At 50.6% G+C, this 17,169-nt stretch overlaps 1 protein-coding gene across 1 annotated transcript; it reads right to left on the bottom strand.

Annotated features, from left to right (window-relative positions):
• Nucleotides 1–1,185: 1,185 nt before the first annotated feature.
• On the bottom strand, nt 1,186–15,873 carry ABHD16A (abhydrolase domain containing 16A, phospholipase). The gene is made up of 20 exons (XM_059076302.2): nt 15,640–15,873; nt 14,543–14,599; nt 13,686–13,752; nt 13,351–13,437; nt 10,053–10,138; nt 8,364–8,437; nt 8,061–8,183; nt 6,086–6,200; nt 5,880–5,981; nt 4,871–4,934; nt 4,396–4,445; nt 3,807–3,930; nt 3,233–3,337; nt 2,935–2,998; nt 2,449–2,505; nt 2,238–2,300; nt 2,020–2,096; nt 1,837–1,935; nt 1,692–1,738; nt 1,186–1,516 (listed from the first exon to the last, which is right to left on the bottom strand). The coding sequence occupies exons 1-20, from the start codon at nt 15,769–15,771 to the stop codon at nt 1,433–1,435; spliced, it is 1,677 nt and encodes a 558-aa protein (XP_058932285.1). The 5' UTR covers nt 15,772–15,873; the 3' UTR covers nt 1,186–1,432.
• Between the last annotated feature and the right edge of the window lie 1,296 nt (nt 15,874–17,169).

Genomic DNA, 17,169 nt, shown 5'->3' with positions numbered 1-17,169 from the left:
CACAGCTTCACGCTCTACACTTCCCACCCTGTTTGCTCCCTAGGGCAGGACAGAGGAGAGGGGTGCCAGTATCAGCTCTCCAGTATTTGCTAAAGGTGGAGCATTCTGGAGCTGTGGCCACCTCTTCTCTTCTAACCCCAAATAGGAGGCATCATGTCAACTGACAAGTCTCAGATCACTCCTTTCAGTGAAGACTCAGTATATCTCCCTTTAAGGAGCTGCTAAGCTGGTTAGGGCAGACAACAGCCTCTGCCCCAGGGATTGCAGGGGAGCTTTGTGCTTTGAGGTTGGAGGAGACACTGAAATTAACAAAAGGCTGTATCCAGGACCTCAGAATATTGTCCACCTTAAGTATCTTGTTCAAAATGGTGGACCCATGGTGGTAAACCTAAGGGTATTTCATCTGGAAAAGAGGTTTCCAAGGGAAGAAGGTGGCCAGGTAACTGATGGGTGGGAAAGGGACTCATTCTGTTCTGTGAGATCCAAGGATTGGAAATAGAATGGAAGTTATAGGGAACCAATTTCCTCAGGTTCAAACTAAGAATATTCTAACAGCTGTCCAGAAAGGCAAAGTATGGCTCTGGGAATACCTGAGTCCTTGGCACCTGCTCCTTGGTCCCTGGCAGGCCCTGTGTTTGTTGAATTGCAAAGAGGGTATGAGGAGAGAGACTTGTCATGGTGAGGAGGGTGTGCAGGGTTTGCTGCATAAGACATGGGGAGCAGGCCGTTATTCACTCCTCACAGAAAGAGCAAGAGCTAAGCAAGGAAAACTGGAAGTACTGATGGTGAGACCATGCAGGCTGGACCTGGAAATCTGTAGAATTGCTGAGTAGGTGAAAATCAGGAGCTAGAAAGTACTTTGTAAACAACAAAGCCCATGAGTTGTGAGCAATAGGAGGCAACCTTGGTCTCCTGGACTGGTTGTATGCAGGAAGGCCTAGGCAGGCACCAGGGAGGCTGCACAGTGGTGATAGTACTAGGCATGCCAGGGAAGGGCGAGGATTGGGGACCCATTGCACAAGGACAGCCTGTGCTATTGCCTGAGGCAACAGCAGAGATGGGGAGGGTTAAACTGGCTGTCTGGAGTTGGGGTTTCTCAAAGCCCAGCCCTTTGGAGCTTCGACTCTCCCCACTCCCAACCCTGGCTTCCTGGACACCTGTGAAGTCACAAAATTAGCCAGCCAGTAGAAAAAATACTTTTATTAATTATTAGGAATAATCCATTCATTTAATGCAGGGAGTGTGTTGGGGAAGGTTAGGTAATGCCGGATGGATGAGGGGAAACGTGCAAGAGGAACGGTGAGAAGGGGGATGGTCCCCCCGCTTGCCACAAACTATAAACAGCAAAATAAACACAGAGAATAACAAGTAATAGGGTCCTTCCTCATGTCTTCTCCCATCTGTTCTTCCAGAATGAGTCCCAGTGTGTTCCCTAGAGGTGCCAGGGCATCTGGAAGTTCTGGGCCGGCAGTGGGGTACAGTGTGTGGCTTCGAAGTTGTGCAGATGCTTCTGAGCCTGAGGGGAGAGGGCGGGACAGGTGGGGTTCAGAACACAGACACCCTCCGAACCCACTACCCATTCTACAAAAGCTGCTACTTCCAATGCTTACAGGGTACCCCTGTCCCCAAGCCCCACATGTGCCCCCTGGCCATTCAGGCACACTCTTCCTGCTTCCCACCCCTTAGCTCACCAGAAACAAAGCCAGCTGCCGCCTTCCGTCTGGACTCATGTCTTCCCCTGCAGAGAGGAGGTGCTCAAACACGGGCCACGCATCTGGATATTCACCCCCTTCCTGGGCTCTTCCCAACCCCTTCTCCTGCCCCAGGACTTCTTACCCACGCTCCAGGGGAATTCAGGCCCGTGTTCTGCCTGGTAGGAGTGGAGGACGGACAGGCACCAGTCCTCCTCCACCTCCCATCGGCTGAAAATCGAGGCTGGTCATGGAGAGAGAGGAGTGCCCATCAGCAACCTGGTTTTGCCAGGCCCCCAACCAAAGCCCTCACCAGATTCCCTTTCACCTTCCTCCAGCTGTGAGGAGGCCTCCAGCCACTGCCTCACCGCTTGAAGACCCTCCTCTGCCATCACACGGGGATACCTATGGAGGGAGTGCCGGGACAAGAGGTCAGGACCCAGTTCTCTTCACTCCTCATCCCCAAACCTTCTCCCCCCTCTCCCCGCGCTGGTGTCAGTACACACACATATGTGCGTATGTGCATGCACACACCCTGGCTCTCACCGATGCTGCAGGAGCTTCAGCAGGAGGTCATTGCCTCGGTTAGACATGATGTCCTCAGGAACCCTGGGGGTGAGAAGAATGTACACTGGATGGGCTGGAGGTTGGGGAGGAAGGTTCTGGATACCTGGTTTTCTCGTGGGCAGAGGGAGGAGGGGCAACTCCCTGGCTGTGTCTCTGGGATCCAGGAGGGCAGGAGTTCCCAGGCACTCACGTGGTAGTGATGATCTCATCCTTGGTTCTGCGGATCAGCAGCACAGGGCCCTGGTACCTTCAGAGGACAGCATAGTGGGGAGGGAGAGCTCAGAGGGGGAGGTAAGTGACAATTGGCCACCCCACCCCTGCACTGGCTGCATTCTTACCCCTGCTACAGCAGGGCCCCCTGGGCTAGCCCTTCACCCAGGGGTGAGAGTCAGAATACTTAAGAATGGGCATTGCCCAAAGTCAGGCCTTGCTGGGAGGTCCCTGCTGGGCCAGGCATGAACCGACTGGTTGCCAGATCATGAGAAGGTCCAGGGTCCCAGGGAAGCTGGGAGGGGTTGGGCCTGCTGTGGTGGTGGCAGGTTCACTCAGGAAATGTGGGGCAGTGGCTTGTACTTGTACTTTGGTACTAATTTCAGCATTTGAACACCCAGCAGCATCTCTACGGGGGGTGAGGTGGGGGAAGGGTGTTATATGCTAGACATTGGCCTGCCCTCACCTGCACAGCTGCTCTGCATTGTTTAGATTGAGATGCTGCCTCACAGTCCTGGTCACTAGGCCCCCTAAAATGAGAGAAATGTGAAAGGACAGCAGAGACAAAGCCCCTGCTCAACACCAAGGTCCCCACTGTTCATGGAGATAGAAAACTGAGGTGCCCAGACAGGGGAGTCTTCCTGCTTCTCAACAATGGGGTGACCTACTCCCCACCCACAGAAAGGGGAACCATCTCCAGTTAGAACATCTCCCAGTTCCAGCCCACCTCTTTCCTGAAAGGCAAGCCTGGGAGCTGCACTCACTCCAGCTGTCTGGCATGACCTTCAAGGCCAAGGGCACCAGGTCATCAAAGGAGGCATCCAGGATCACGGCACTAATGTCTGGGTAGGACATGGCTGCCCACGTAGCTGGTACCAGGACAGGGAAAAAGGGTGAGGACCAAGGGCAGGCCCACCACCCCTACCTTTGTCCCACTGATCCTACAGGCTGACCCCATCCTGCCTACTAAGTGAGCCCCAGGTGTCTCCTTAACCCCTCACTTCACTCAGCCAGAGCTCTGCCCGGAGAGGATGGAGAGAGAACAACGAAGTGCACTGAAGACAGTACCAGAGGAGACATTTACTCCCTGATGTCCCCACCCCAGGACTATTACTGCTTTTAATAATTGGGCACAAGGGTGGAAGGAAATGTGAAGTGTACACGAAAAGGAGAGCTTCTTCCAGACCCACTCAGAGATCCCACCCCCGTCCCACCTCTGCTCCTTGAAGCCTCCACCCCACTCCTGGGCCACCAGTGCATTTCCCCACCTCTCCCGGGGGCACACAGAGATGGCTTGAATGTGCCTACAGTAGCGGGGGGTAGGAGGGAGGCTGGTACCAGTGAAACCGCCGATGGACCAGGCATAGATGATGATGTCCTGGGGCTGGAAGCCCAGGCGGTGGATGGCAAACTGGACCACCACATCCATGGCATTGGCCTCGTTCTGTGGGAATGGCACCCCCTGCAGGAAGAAGGGCAAAGGCAGGAATGGGTCAGCACAAAAGGCCACTTGCCCATCACCCCCCAACCTCCCAGCATGGACCGTTCCTGCAGCTACACTGCAACAGACAGCGAAGATGGAACTGCAGCTCTGAACAGACAATTCAGAGTGCTTCTATCATGGATGAATAAATGCCTGTCAGTGGCATTTAAAAAAAAAAAAAAAGAAAAAGAAAAAAGAATAGGGCAGTGGGAAGGGCTGTTCTCTCTAGAAACCAGTTGTTTACAGCAAGATCCACCGCCTCTCCCCCTGCCAAGCCCCCCGTGTGAGAGGAGGAGGATTGTAGCTCCCTGCCCTTGGCGCCCAGGTCACAGGTGAGTGGGAGGCCCTACAGAAACATATAACCCCTTTCCCTAACGCCAGTGGCTGACCAGAGGGAGACAGACCATAACTCAGAAAAAGCAGGGATTTCAGAGAAGGTCTCACCGTGCTTCCAGCAAAGCCGGGATGATTCCAGCCCAGGACTGAATATCCAGCTGTAACACAGGGGGAAGAAGGGCTGGGGTCTCATGGCCCACGCCCCCCACCACTCTCTGCCTCCAGCTCTGGGGGAAGGAGCAGAAGGACACTGGAGTTCTAAACACCCACCTCAGAGGCAAAGAACTCCAGGCCTTCCCAGAATGGGAAAGTGACAGAAAGGTTCTGAGGCAGCAGAAGGGAGAGAGATGTGATTGTTGGGTCCGGGGAACAGAACAAAGAGCCTAAGAAGGTTAGGGACACAGCCCTAGGGGAAGGATGCAAGGTTAGCAAAGCAAATGGGGAGTAGCCTTTTCCCCAAAGGCGGGGGTCTCAAACCTCACCCAGAGAAAGGAGTTAGGCCCTGGGAGGTCATATCCATGTGGGAAGGTGGGGACATTCCATTCCAAGGGGCAGAGATACGAGGGCTGAGCCATGGGCCTACCTTCCAGAGGTGTGGAGACGCAGCCCACTTCATAGAAGCCCGCGTTCCCCTCACAGCAGATCACCTATAGGGGAAGCAGGAAGGAGCCAAGTTGGGACCAAAAATCCCACTAGCGGCAGGGAGGGCAGCCTGTGGGAGCTTTGTGGGAAAGAGGAAAGGGCACGTTTCCTGTCCTCTCCAAGGAGAACAGAAACTTGTCATTTTACAAGTCCGTAAAGTGAGAGGCAAAGTGGATGCAAATGCTTAGCAAACTGGGCCCTCAGAGGAAGAGGAATGATCCAACTTGAAATGCTCAACCCCCCAGCACAGTGTCTGTTCCTCCTTGGAAGACTACCAGGTGGCCATCTCTCAGGAGTGGGATTATGGATTTTTTTTCCTTTCTAGTTTTGGGGTCCATTTTTTCTGTGACTGTTTCTTTCATGTGGTATGCCAATCACTTTCCCTCTCCCTCTCGGGCTCCAGAATTATGGTCAGATAAACTCTATTGGTGCCCCAAGCCAAAGCTCAGGGACGGTGGGGCTTGGGTAGACCCTCAGAGCATCTGGGCAGAGCTGGGACTAGAACCCAGCACCCAGCACTGCTGGCTTAGTGCTCTTTCCAGGGCTGCTTCATGGGCGCAGGAGATTTTAGAGCCAGGCTGCCTGGGCTCAAATCCCAGCTCTCCCACTCACTAACTGTGTGATCTGGAAAAGCTATTCTGTGCCTCTGTAAAATGGGCTAATATAAATGGTACCTGTCTTACAGGGCGGTTGTGAGGCTCAAACATATGCCCTGCATGTGGTAAGTGCTAAGTGGTGACTATTACGATGATGATTTTTTGGTCCTTGCGTGTCAACTCCTTCATCTATTTCCCTATCACAGGGATTTCCTACATCAGGAGGTCTTTAGGGTGGAGCTAGGAGATGGGATTATCCCAACTGTTTCCTTAGGGCTGCTTATAGAACCGAGATCTCTAGAACCTCCACTGCCCTCCCCACACTCTACCTTTGGGCTCCCTGTGCCCTCTCACCAGCTTCTGTCCCTGGGGCTCAGGTCTCCCTCGCCGGTCCACAAACATGGTGTCAATCTCATTGCCATCGCAGGCCTGTAGCTTTGCCCGGCGCCCGTTACACTGAGTGGGGGAGATGCAATGGCCAAGTTGGAGGGGCAAGAGGCCACATTCCTAGGTTGGGGAAGAAGGGCTGTGGGGGGTGGTCACGGGAAGGGGAGCCTTACCTCTTCCACCAGCCGGGCCTGCCCCTGCAGCAGCACAGGCATGAGGGCCTTCTGGAGCAGGTACACAGAGCCCGGATACAGCATCCGGCGCCCCAGGGTGTGTGCCACCAGATAGCTGTGGGGAACACGGGGTTAATGAACCTCCAACACAGGGGAACCCTGGGACCATCCCAAACCAAGCACTCAGAGACTCTGGGGCCTGCTTCACCTTTGACCTTCACAGTTTCATTTGCCTCTTTCAGGACTTAATGAAACAATATATGCACCAATTTTTCAAATTTTTTTTTTTTTTTTTTTTTTTAATACTTGTGGCACACGGGCTTAGTTGCTCCGCAGCATGTGGGATCGTCCCTGACCAGGGCTCGAACCCATGTCCCCTGCACCGGCAGGTGGACTCCCAAGCACTGCACCACCAGGGAAGTCCTCAAACTTTTGTTTGTTTTTTGGCTGTGCCACGTGGCTTGTGGGATCTTAGTTCCCGACCAGGGATTGAACCCATGCCCTCAGCACTGAAAGTGTGGAGTCAGAACCACTGGACCGCCAGGGAAGTTCCTCCCTTTTCAAACTTTTTTTACTGCAACCTTTTTAAAATACTTTATATTGTGGCCTAGTACACATATATGCACATATTAACATTGAAAGTTTTATAAGATAATACTTTCTGTATACTGATATAAGTAAAAGCAAAGTAATTAACAATTATGATTCTATTAATGTATTTATTAAAGTCCCTAAATAAATAATACTGTTCATTGCGATATGCCCGGTACCTGACATGTAGTAGGTGCCAAGAGCCTCGCACAGAGTACTCTGGGGCTTAATAAATATTTCTTTCACAAATATACTAATCTACACACATAAGATGCGTAGGGGGCTTCCCTGGTGGCACAGTGGTTAAGAATCCACCTGCCAATGCTGGGGACACGGGTTCAAGCCCTGGTCTGGGAAGATCCCACGTGCCGTGGAGCAACGAAGCCCATGCGCCACAACTACTGAAGCCCATGTGCCTAGAGCCCGTGCTCTGCAACAAGAGAAGACACCGCAATGAGCAGCCCGCGCACCACAATGAAGAGTAGCCCCCGCTCTCCGCAACTAGAGAAAGCCCACGTGCAGCAACGAAGACCCAACGCAGCCAAAAATAAAAAAATCAATAAATAAATCGAAAAAAGAGGTGTGATAGGTGCTATTCCTGAAAAAGGTGGTTAGCCGCTTCCAGTTAATCCTGAAGTAGGATTTGTCCCCAGAACAACATTGTACAACCCCGTCCAGCAACCCCCCTCAAAACCTCAAACTTGGCTCGCCCCTCTGATCAATCAGCACACAGTCAACAACTGACCACTAAGTCCATCCACTTCCTTGGTATCCTCCAACCTGCCTCCTAGCCCCCAGCAACAGAAAATTCCCACACTGGCCGTGCCGCTGTGGTCACTGTTGTTGCTTCAGACATCATCAGTACCCACAACCACGATTTACTTAGGATTTACCTCATGCTCTCAGGCACCCAGGCAAGGTGGAAGCCCTTCAGAATATGTTAAATCTCACCAAGCATATGAGGCAGGTTGTTCACAGATGCAGAAGTTGGAGCTGCCTCAAAGTGGAAAAACCAAGGAGCAGCAGGGCCAGGATAGGGCCGCAGCTGCCACCAGACCCTGCTGCAGCTAAGGCTGTGTGTCCCCTCCCCACCCATAACCTCACCCTTCCCTCTCAGCCTCACTGAAAGAGCTGTTGTATCAGACAGAACTGTGTTAATATCCCAGCTCTTCATGCATCACTTGTGAGACTATGGATCTCTCTAAACCTCTTTTTTTCACACACAGATGTGGATAGAAACTAAATACTTTGCTACAAATAATACAATGTACATGGCACTAAGCCCAATAAATGACAGTCATCTTACAGTGAAGCACCCTGTCCTGGAGCCTGCACCCTATGTTCCCTCCACCCCAGCTGGCCTCTCTTCCCTGCTGCTTCCCACCTGGTGATCTGACAAGGCAGCTTCTTGACTCGGTTGAGGAAGGTGTCTGCAGTCCCCCGGTGCAGGGGCTCTGGGCGGAGCAGGGCCACACCCCAGCGGGAAGGCCCCCCCCGGGACTCCTTCCTGAGGAATGGAAAGATGCAGGGGAGGATGGGGTCAGGAGCAGCAAGCTGGACATCTGAGGTCCGTAGGATGGTGGGGTGTAGGAATGAGGAGATGGCGCTGGATGTCAGGCACTAGAGCCCAAGAAGGGGTGGAGGTGGGGGACAGAGCAGGGATGGAGCAAACACACTGGGGCTTCACCGGCTGCTGGGTTCTTCCCAGTGGAAGTCGACTGGCCAGCTCCTGAAGTCAAAGTTGTAGTTGGCAAGCTGCCTCTGTGGTGGGCGGAGAGATGGGGGAGGGGGTGAAAAGGGGAGTTGTGGGGATGCCCACCTACTCACCCTCAACACTCCCACCATCCAGGGGACTGGCCCCCACCCATCATGGGGAGACAAGCAGAGGTCAACACCCTCCGGTTCGCAGATGGAAAGTTCTGCTCGGGCCAGAAAAGTCAGGCTAGAGAGAATGCCCTATCAGGTATCAACTCTGGCCTGTTTGCCCTCATCCAGAAGAGGAACCTAACAGTCTTCGCTTTTCTAAAATCTAAGACTGACTCACCCCCAGGAGGGGTGGCTGGAGGTGATGGAGCTTCTGAGGGAGGAGGTGGGGAGCCTGTTGGCTGGTCACGCTCCCTTCCCCACCTAGGTCCTTTACATGATTCTATCTTGAAGGATCAAAATGTCTGGTGAGAGGGAAGGAGGGAAGTCACACCCACGGTAGCCCCTTTGCACCTGGGCCGCCACTTGAATCAAGGCCTCTCTGACTGTTCCGTCCTCACGGGCACCTCCCTTCCCATGACTCCTGCAGCCACGGGCTGCTGATGCCACCCAGACCATCTGTGCCTCCGGTTACCCCACCGAGTCAGTCCACATGCTTTTTGAGGGCAGTGAGAGCTGTGTCTTCCACTCTGCTCTATTTCTTCCCCCGCCCCCAGAGCTCCCAGCACTTTGAGAATAGTTTTTTTTATTTTCTGTCACAGACATGGTTTTTTTTTGACATTTACAAAAATAACTGGACTAAGAGCAATAGAAAAATTCTACAAAAATGTAAATGGCAAAACAAAACAAAATGAAGGGAAGCAAATTTTAGGCAAGCTCTGTTCGGACCTGGACCCAAACATAGGCTTAGTCACTTCCTTGCTCTGTGACTCTGCTTGGGTCTTGTAACCTCTTTTTGCCTCTGTTTCCTCAGACATATAAATAAGGGTAATAATGCCACCTCACGTCATTGCTGTGAGGATTAGAAAGGGTGTATGCAAAATGCGTCAGACAGTGGCATGGTGGAACATCTTTACACGGCTCCATAAGTGGTGGTGTGGAGCAACCAGCAATACGATGATGGTGGTCAGAGCTGTTTGATCCCAGAAACCCCTATGTAACAGGAAAGAGCTTTATAGGGCCCCAAAGCCCCTTCTCAAAGATAATCACACGCCAGCACTGGCTGGGCTGGCACAACTCCAAGGACACTCTGCCCTAGCTTTTCTCCCTCCTGGCACCACACTGTGCTCTTGGGCACAAGGCTGGACATACCTGCCTGTCTTGTCTCATCCCTGAACAAAACTAGCACAGTGTTCAATGCACACGGCAAAAATAAACAAACATTTACAGAATGAGCTGTTGTGATAGAGAGGAAACCTCCTTCGAAGAAACACTGTGAATGCTTCCACATCTAGGCAATTCTTGCAGATGGAGGGTAGAGGATTATTCTAGTGGAATATTCCACCAGAAGTGGTAGGGAGGAAAAAGTCCTCAGGCGGACAGTTCCCTTGTGGAGGGGAGAAGGGATCCAGCAATGTGAAAGCAAATGCCCAGTGTGGCGGGTAGCAAAACACATCTCCCTGCTCAGACAGAAGCTGGGCCAGTGCTCTGGGGAGGTAGTTGAGGGTCTCACCTTGTTTTCTGCGGACCGGTTCCTGTGTGTTGCCTCCAAGATGGTGATGAACTGCCGGTACTGGGGGTTGGTCCAGCGGCCAATGCCTGGTGGAGAGAGGATAGGAAACTGTGTTAGGAAAACTGGGAAGCAAGACGAGTAAGTTTCAGCAAGAGAATCCGAGATGGGCAAGAAGTGAGAGGAAAAGGAACAGAGGGCCCCAGATCTGGGGAAATAGGAGACCTGAGCCGGCGCCCCTCCTCCACATCCAGTGGCCGGCAAGGGCATTCTTCCCCTCCCTAACTTCTCCAGTTTGTTTCTTCCTGGACTATGGACCTTCCACCCTCCAGAATGTTCATTCTTCCCAGTCTTAAAACACTGTCACGTGCCCTCAGGCTTCACTCTTGCTAACACTGGGTTTCTCTCCTTTTCCCTCCTCCCTTCTCCAATGCTACCTTTCCATCTCTTTTCTGCATATTCTAACTCCCTGCATCTGGCTTCACAGCTCTTGCTCTTGCCCCATAATTACTTCCTCACTCACTGCATCCGAGTCTCCTTCCTGTCCTCAATCTCTCTCTTTTTTTTTTTTTTAGTAAATGTATTTATTTTTTGCTGAGTTGGGTCTTCGTTGCTGTATGCGGGCTTTCTCTAGCTGCAGAGAGCAGGGGCTACTCTTCGTTGAGGTATGCAGGCTTCTCATTGTGGTGGCTTCTCTGGTTGCGGAGCACGGGCTCTAGGCGGGCAGGCTTCAGTAGTTGTGGCACACGGGCTCAGTAGCTGTGGCGCACAGGCTTAGTTGCTCCACAGCACGTGGGATCTTCCCCGACCAGGGCTTGAACCCGTGTCCCCTGCCTTGGCAGGCGGATTCTTAACCACTGTGCCACCAGGGAAGTCCCCCCATTCTCTTTTAACTCTGCAACTCAGCACTCTTCCCGTCCGTCAAGATTCCTTTCTTCTGTTTCCTGGGTCCATCTTTGCCTCTTTCCAATTCCTGGGCTGCTCCTCCCCTGCCTCCCTTGTCTCTCTGAATCGAAAGTCATTCTCAACACTGAGCTCTTTCTTTGCTTGGCCCCTCAGCAATCGCATCTGCTCTCCGTTCACTGCCGAGGAATCTCAAGCCCTGACTTCTCTGCTCCCACTGACCCGACAGGTATCACGGGCCAGGCACTGTTCCGACATGGGAGAGACAGCAAGAAACGAGACACACGGGTCCCCGGCCCTCAAAGAGCTGGCATTTTGATTGGGGATGGGGTGGGGCTGGAGAAAGACAATAAATGAGTAAACAAGAAAATTTCAGAGGGATAAGGGCTATAAAGAAAATAAAACCAGAATGAACTAGAATGCTATGTATCATCAAGGGTAGAGCCCCCAAACAATACTGAGAATGAAACAAGCTGCACAGTGATTTGGATAGAGTGATGTCATTTGTGCTAAAAATGTAAAATGCACTCCCCAAAATGCTATATTTTGTCTATACTTATCATATTGCACAGATTCTAAGATTCATATTTTTTGTCACATTTGAAAACTCTGAAATCGGTATGCATTTACAACTCATAGCAGCTTAGATGTGATGGAATGAGGTCTATGTTTTGTAAAAGTATAAAAATATGGACTAGGGAAAAAAACCACACCAGACGACAATGGTTACTTCTGGGGAAAGAGAAACATGGGGCTGAGGAAGATTCCAGTGGGAACGCCAACTCTGTAATGCTTTAGTATTTTATTGACAAAAGGTACTTAAAGCAGTAGCACAAAACATAAGCATTTTAGTTCTTTCTGATATTTTGTTTTACGGACTTTTCTGTACTTAATTTTTCTCCCAAATTAAAAATAAATAAAATTTAAAATTAAGACAGAACTGAGGAGTGGGAGTGACTTTCAGATAGGGGGGTCAGGAAGGGCCTCTCTGAGCAGGGAGCCCAGCCCCATGGTGATCAGGAGGCAGAACAGGCAGAAGGTCCTCACCGCGGACTGGACCCGACGGCAGCCGTCCAGCTCCTGACCCCACCACTCCCTTCTTAGGCATCCCCTCACCTGGTTTTCATCAAGTGTACCCGCCAGAGGGCACTGATTTGGTTTGTCTCTTCATTTTTTTTTTTTTTTTTTGCGGTACGCGGACCTCTCACTGTTGTGGCCTCTCCCGCTGCGGAGCACAGGCTCCGGACACGCAGGCTCAGCGGCCATGGCTCACGGGCCCAGCCGCTCTGTGGCCTGTGGGATCTTCCCGGACCAGGGCAGGAACCCATGTCCCCTGCATCGGCAGGCGGACTCTCAACCACTGCGCCATCAGGGAAGCCCTGTCTCTTCATTTTTTAAATTGTGAGATAATAACGTATGTACATAAAACATACATTCAGTTTAAAAAATACAAACATTCATGTGCCGATCACCCAGGTCAAGAAAGAGAACAAAGCCACCTCCCACCAGGAGTCCTCCCCAGCCTGTTCCCTCCCCCTCCCAGGTTATCACTCTCCTGACTTTCAAGATAACCAAGACTGTGTTTTTCTTTAGTGTTTTGCCACTTATATATGTATCCCTTTTGAACTTCATGTAAATGGAAACACACAGCATAAATTATTTGGTGTTCAGCTTCTTTCATTCAACATTATATCTGTGGGGGACTTCCCTGGTGGCGCAGTGGTTAAGAATCCGCCTGCCAAGGCAGGGGACACGGGTTCGAGCCCTGGTCGGGGAAGATCCCACATGCCGCGGAGCAACTAAGCCTGTGCGCCACAACGACTGAGCCTGCATGCCGCTGCAACTACTGAAGCCCGCTCGCCTAGAGCCCATGCTCCGCAACAAGAGAAGCCACCACAATGAGAAGCTTGCGCACTGCAATGAAGAGTAACCCCGGCTCTCTGCAACTAGAGAAAGCCCGTGTGCAGCAACGAAGACCCAATGCAGCCAAAAAAAAACCCAAAAACATTATATCTGTGAGATTCATCTGTGTAGCTGAGTGTAACTCGGGCTTGTTCATCTGCCTTGCCCTCTGGTGTTCTGTTGTAGGACTATAACCTCTAATGTATTTATCCATCCTGCTATTAGGGGCTATGGAGTCCACTTAAGGATTAATACAAACATACACATGGATATATGTGGAACTGTTGTAGGGTATATGCATCTTTTCTAGATAATAGCTAACCTTTCTGCTAATCATCTGTTCATATTTACAACTCAACCCCTTTAAGGAAAAGATCATGTCTCGGCCATTAATTACTTCCCTTCAGGGCCCAGCACCAAACTGCATTTGCAAAGGTACTTAATGAATATTTACTCAGTGATGGATAGATCCAAACCAGTTTCCCTCTCCACCTACCTCGGAGGCAGGCCACTCCTGCCAGTAGTAGAAGCAGTGTCCCAGCATAGTGAGAAAATGGCACCACTTTGGACAAACTCAAGTAACCTGGTGGGGGAGAGGGATTATATGAGAAGCTTTCCCCACTGCCCCTCAGCTCTTCTTTGCAGTTCATCCCCAACCTCCCCCCCACACCCTCTTTTGGGGACAGCCACACCCTCAGAGGAAGAAGATACCTGATGGAAGAGGGAAGCCAAGCCATCCTCATCACAGGTCCCCTTTCCTCATTAGGGGACTGGCCCAGCTGCCAATGACCTGCCCGTTTCCTGTCCCACCACCTTTGAAACCACACTGACCTTTCCTGTATAAGTAGAAGAAGGCGAAGGGAGAGGAGTAGTAAGAGATGGACCAGAAGACTGAAGCCTGTAGCACAGAGACAGGGACAAGCAATCAATACACACACACACACACACACACACACACACACACACACACACACACCCTGGTCTGCCATTTCCAGGCCTTGGCTCTGAGCAAAGTGGATAACCTGAGGGATATCATCATATCAAGTACCAAATTTGTGCAGGACACCATGCACACAGTAGGTGCTCAATTATTTGTTGAAGGCAGTGTGTCAGAGCATAAGAGAGGCTTGGAAAACTAGATACAGCTTCTATTTTCTTCCTCTAATCATCTCCGGACATAATTTCATCACATTTAAAGGCGAGTCTCTCTTTCTACTCAAGTTAATCAAGCCTTTTCAATCAGCCCTGCTCAGGACAGCCCCTGGCCTGGTCCCCAAGAGATGCACAAATGTCACCATGGGAACCTTGCCAGAGAGAACAGCTGTCTCTGCAGCCAGAGAGGCTAGTTGCCAGGGAGGACAGGTCACTGGGGACTGTAGGACTCCGCACCTGCGGATGGTCCCAAGAGTAAACACAGCTTCCTCATGGCTCAGGCTGCTCCAGAGAAAGCAGTGCACATGCCAAAGGAGAGTACCAAGTATGTATGCTTGAGAGCTGTGTGTGTGTGTGTGTGTGTGTGTGTGTGTGTGTGTGTGTGTGTGTGTGTGTGTTGGAGATGTCTGCTGCAGAGCCCAGAGCATCCCCCACCCCCAGGGGCACTGCCTTCTCCTAGTCTAGGGAGGAGAAAGTTCAGGAGAGCAGCTGGGTCTGAAAAGATGCAGCAGTCCCAGATGCCAGGGCAGACATACCAGTGCCAGGATGCTGTCGGCATGTTTCTCGAGGGCACGGGGCTGATAGTACGTATCCTGCCAAAACAGATGGCCGAATTAAGGACGCTGCTCATTGACAAGTTCTCCACCTTCCCTTTTATTTTATTTTATTTTATTATTATTATTTGTTTTCACCTTCCCTTTTAGAAGCCCTGATGTGTGTCCTCTGGTTCTAGCCCCCAGAGTCATCTCTCCTAGGACATCTCTGGCTCTGCAGGAAGCCCCTTTTCCCCACCCTGACTCAGAAGCTGATTTCCTACTCCAGACCCTGAGAACAAACACAGGGCACTGGACTTGTAAGCAAAAGTGAAAGCAGCATTGGACGACTTTTGCTCTTTTTCACAACCCAGTTTCAAATGGGTTGTGTGCGTATGGGGACAGGGGTAGAGAAGGAAAGACATCATGACAACTTTAAGAGGGAAAGAAGAGCATCGGAAATAAGAGTAGGCTGATTAAGGAAGAGAATGTGGCTGGCGGTGGGCAGTTTGTAGAGGACAATGAAGATAATCTGAGACTACCAATAAAAAGGAAGAGAACATTTAGGGACACAGCCTACCACCACCCAGGTTTTCATAAACGCAATGATTCTGGGGTCTCCAAGGTAGGCTGCGGGTGAGGTGGGGGAGAGCGGCGGACATATGATATGTTTAAGAAGTCATTTTGAAATTCAAGGCCGGGGAAGATAAACGAAACCGGGTGAGAGGCACTGAGTAAGAGGAAATCGAGAGTTTGATGGCAAAATCATCCAGCTCCTGAATCCGCGCAGGGTCTCTTCCTGGACTTAAGAGTCAATTGGGGCCAGCATGAAGCACGACGGGCAGGGTTGAGGGGTCGCAAGAGGAAAAAAGCAAGGAGTGGCAGTCGGAATAAGAAAGCACTGGACAACAGCGATACAGCAGGCAGCCAGTCCACAGGCGTGACTTTAACCCAGGAAGCACAAAGAGAGCAGACTTTGCGGACAACTAGCTTGACAAGCAGGCTCCCCCGACTTCCAATAATGGGCGCTTCTGGGGAGCAAAGGCCGCAAACGGGTTTGGGCCATACTATGTTTTTAACCAGGGGAGAACTCGACTCACCCAGGAGCTGGAAGGGGGGTTAGTGACTGAAGTTGGAGTCCCAGGGATGCTGGACGGGGCCCTTTCAGAGTCCCTTTCCCGGTAGATCTTGTAGAGCCGGGGGCCTAGGACGCAACTCAGCAGCTTCGCCATGGCCCCGGCCCGAGGAGCTGCTCTTTCAGCAGCAGGTCCCCCGGTTGGCCCCGCCCTCCCCCGGCCCCTAAGGTGTTGCGTGCCCTTGACGTCAGCACGTACCGGCTCCGCCTAGCGCGGAGTTGAGATATTTTCAGCGGCCTTTCAGCACGGATTCTTGCAGTGGGAGCTACGGGAACAGCAATAGTCAGAAATTAGTTGGAGGCGTTTGGACCGCGGAGAGTTAGAATATTATCAGACATAGTTAAGTCACTTCTTTCTACCCCTTAATATTGGCAGACTCTCGAGCGACAGTGTGAAAGAGGGGTTAAGATAAGGAGCATTTGACAAGAGCAACAAAAAAGGTATCTAGGAATACGTCTAATGAAAGAAATGCAAGATTTTACGAAGGAAATTACAAAAATTACTGAAAGAGGTAAAGGCTTGAGTAAATGGAGAGCTACGCCATGGTCATGGATAGGAAGACTCAGTATTGTTAAGATGTGTGAAATACTGGTTTAAAAAAAAAAGGATGGGGCTTCCCTGGTGGCATAGTGGTTGAGAGTACGCCTGCCGATGCAGGGTACACGGGTTCGTGCCCCGGTCAGGGAAGATCCCACGTGCCACGAAGCGGCTGGGCCCGGGAGAGGCCACAACAGTGAGAGGCCCGCGTACAGCAAAAAAAAAAAAAAAAAAAAAAAAAGATGAATTATCGCACTTAAGCGTGAACAATTTTCAAAACCATAATGCTGAGTAGAGAAAAGAAAGCCACAGAAGATTACATACAACATGACACCATAGTACATAATTCAAAAACACTTAAAATTTAATGATCAAGTATGTGAAAGATAAAGAGCAAATTTATAATCCTGTTACACAGCATAGAGGATCTTTGGCTGAAAGGGTAATATTTTGTTTCTCAATATAGAGGTTTGTTTTATTTTTCTTTGTACCTTACACCTACATAATATATAAACTCTGTAGCTTTTCATTGCAGTAAACACATATAGAGAAAAATGCACCAATTGAATATGTCCATGTAGTCATCACCCAGATCAGGAATCTGATTACATCATTACTGCATCTAGAAGACCCTCTCCAGATCACTACCAGTAGCTACCACCCCACCAAGGGTAACCATTACTTTTTCTTTCTGTTTAGATCTGAATTTATTTTTAAAATTTATTTTATTCAAATATAGTTGATTTACAGTGTTGTGTTAATTTCTGCTTTAAGCAAAGTGATACATTCTTTTTCATATTCTTTTCCATTATGGTTTATCACAGGATATTGAATGTAGTTCCCTGTGCTACACTAGGACCTTGTTGTTTATCCATCCTATATATAATAGTTTGCATCTGCTAATCCCAAACTCCCAATCCATCCCTCTCCCACCACCCCACCCCACCCCACCCCACC

The sequence above is a fragment of the Kogia breviceps genome, chromosome 10 (genome assembly GCF_026419965.1).
Source record: "Kogia breviceps isolate mKogBre1 chromosome 10, mKogBre1 haplotype 1, whole genome shotgun sequence".
Taxonomy (NCBI): domain Eukaryota; kingdom Metazoa; phylum Chordata; class Mammalia; order Artiodactyla; family Physeteridae; genus Kogia; species Kogia breviceps.
This window is presented reverse-complemented; position numbering and strand designations above follow the sequence as displayed.

Coding starts and splice junctions, on each gene's coding strand:
- ABHD16A (XM_059076302.2), bottom strand. CDS start 15,771: ATGGCGAAGCTGCTGAGTTGCGTCCTAGGCCCCCGGCTCTACAAGATC. Junction 13,438..13,685: donor CTTCTACTTATACAGGAAAG/GTCAGTGTGGTT, acceptor CTCCCCCACCAG/GTTACTTGAGTTTGTCCAAA. Junction 2,097..2,237: donor CTGAAGCTCCTGCAGCATCG/GTGAGAGCCAGG, acceptor CTCCCTCCATAG/GTATCCCCGTGTGATGGCAG.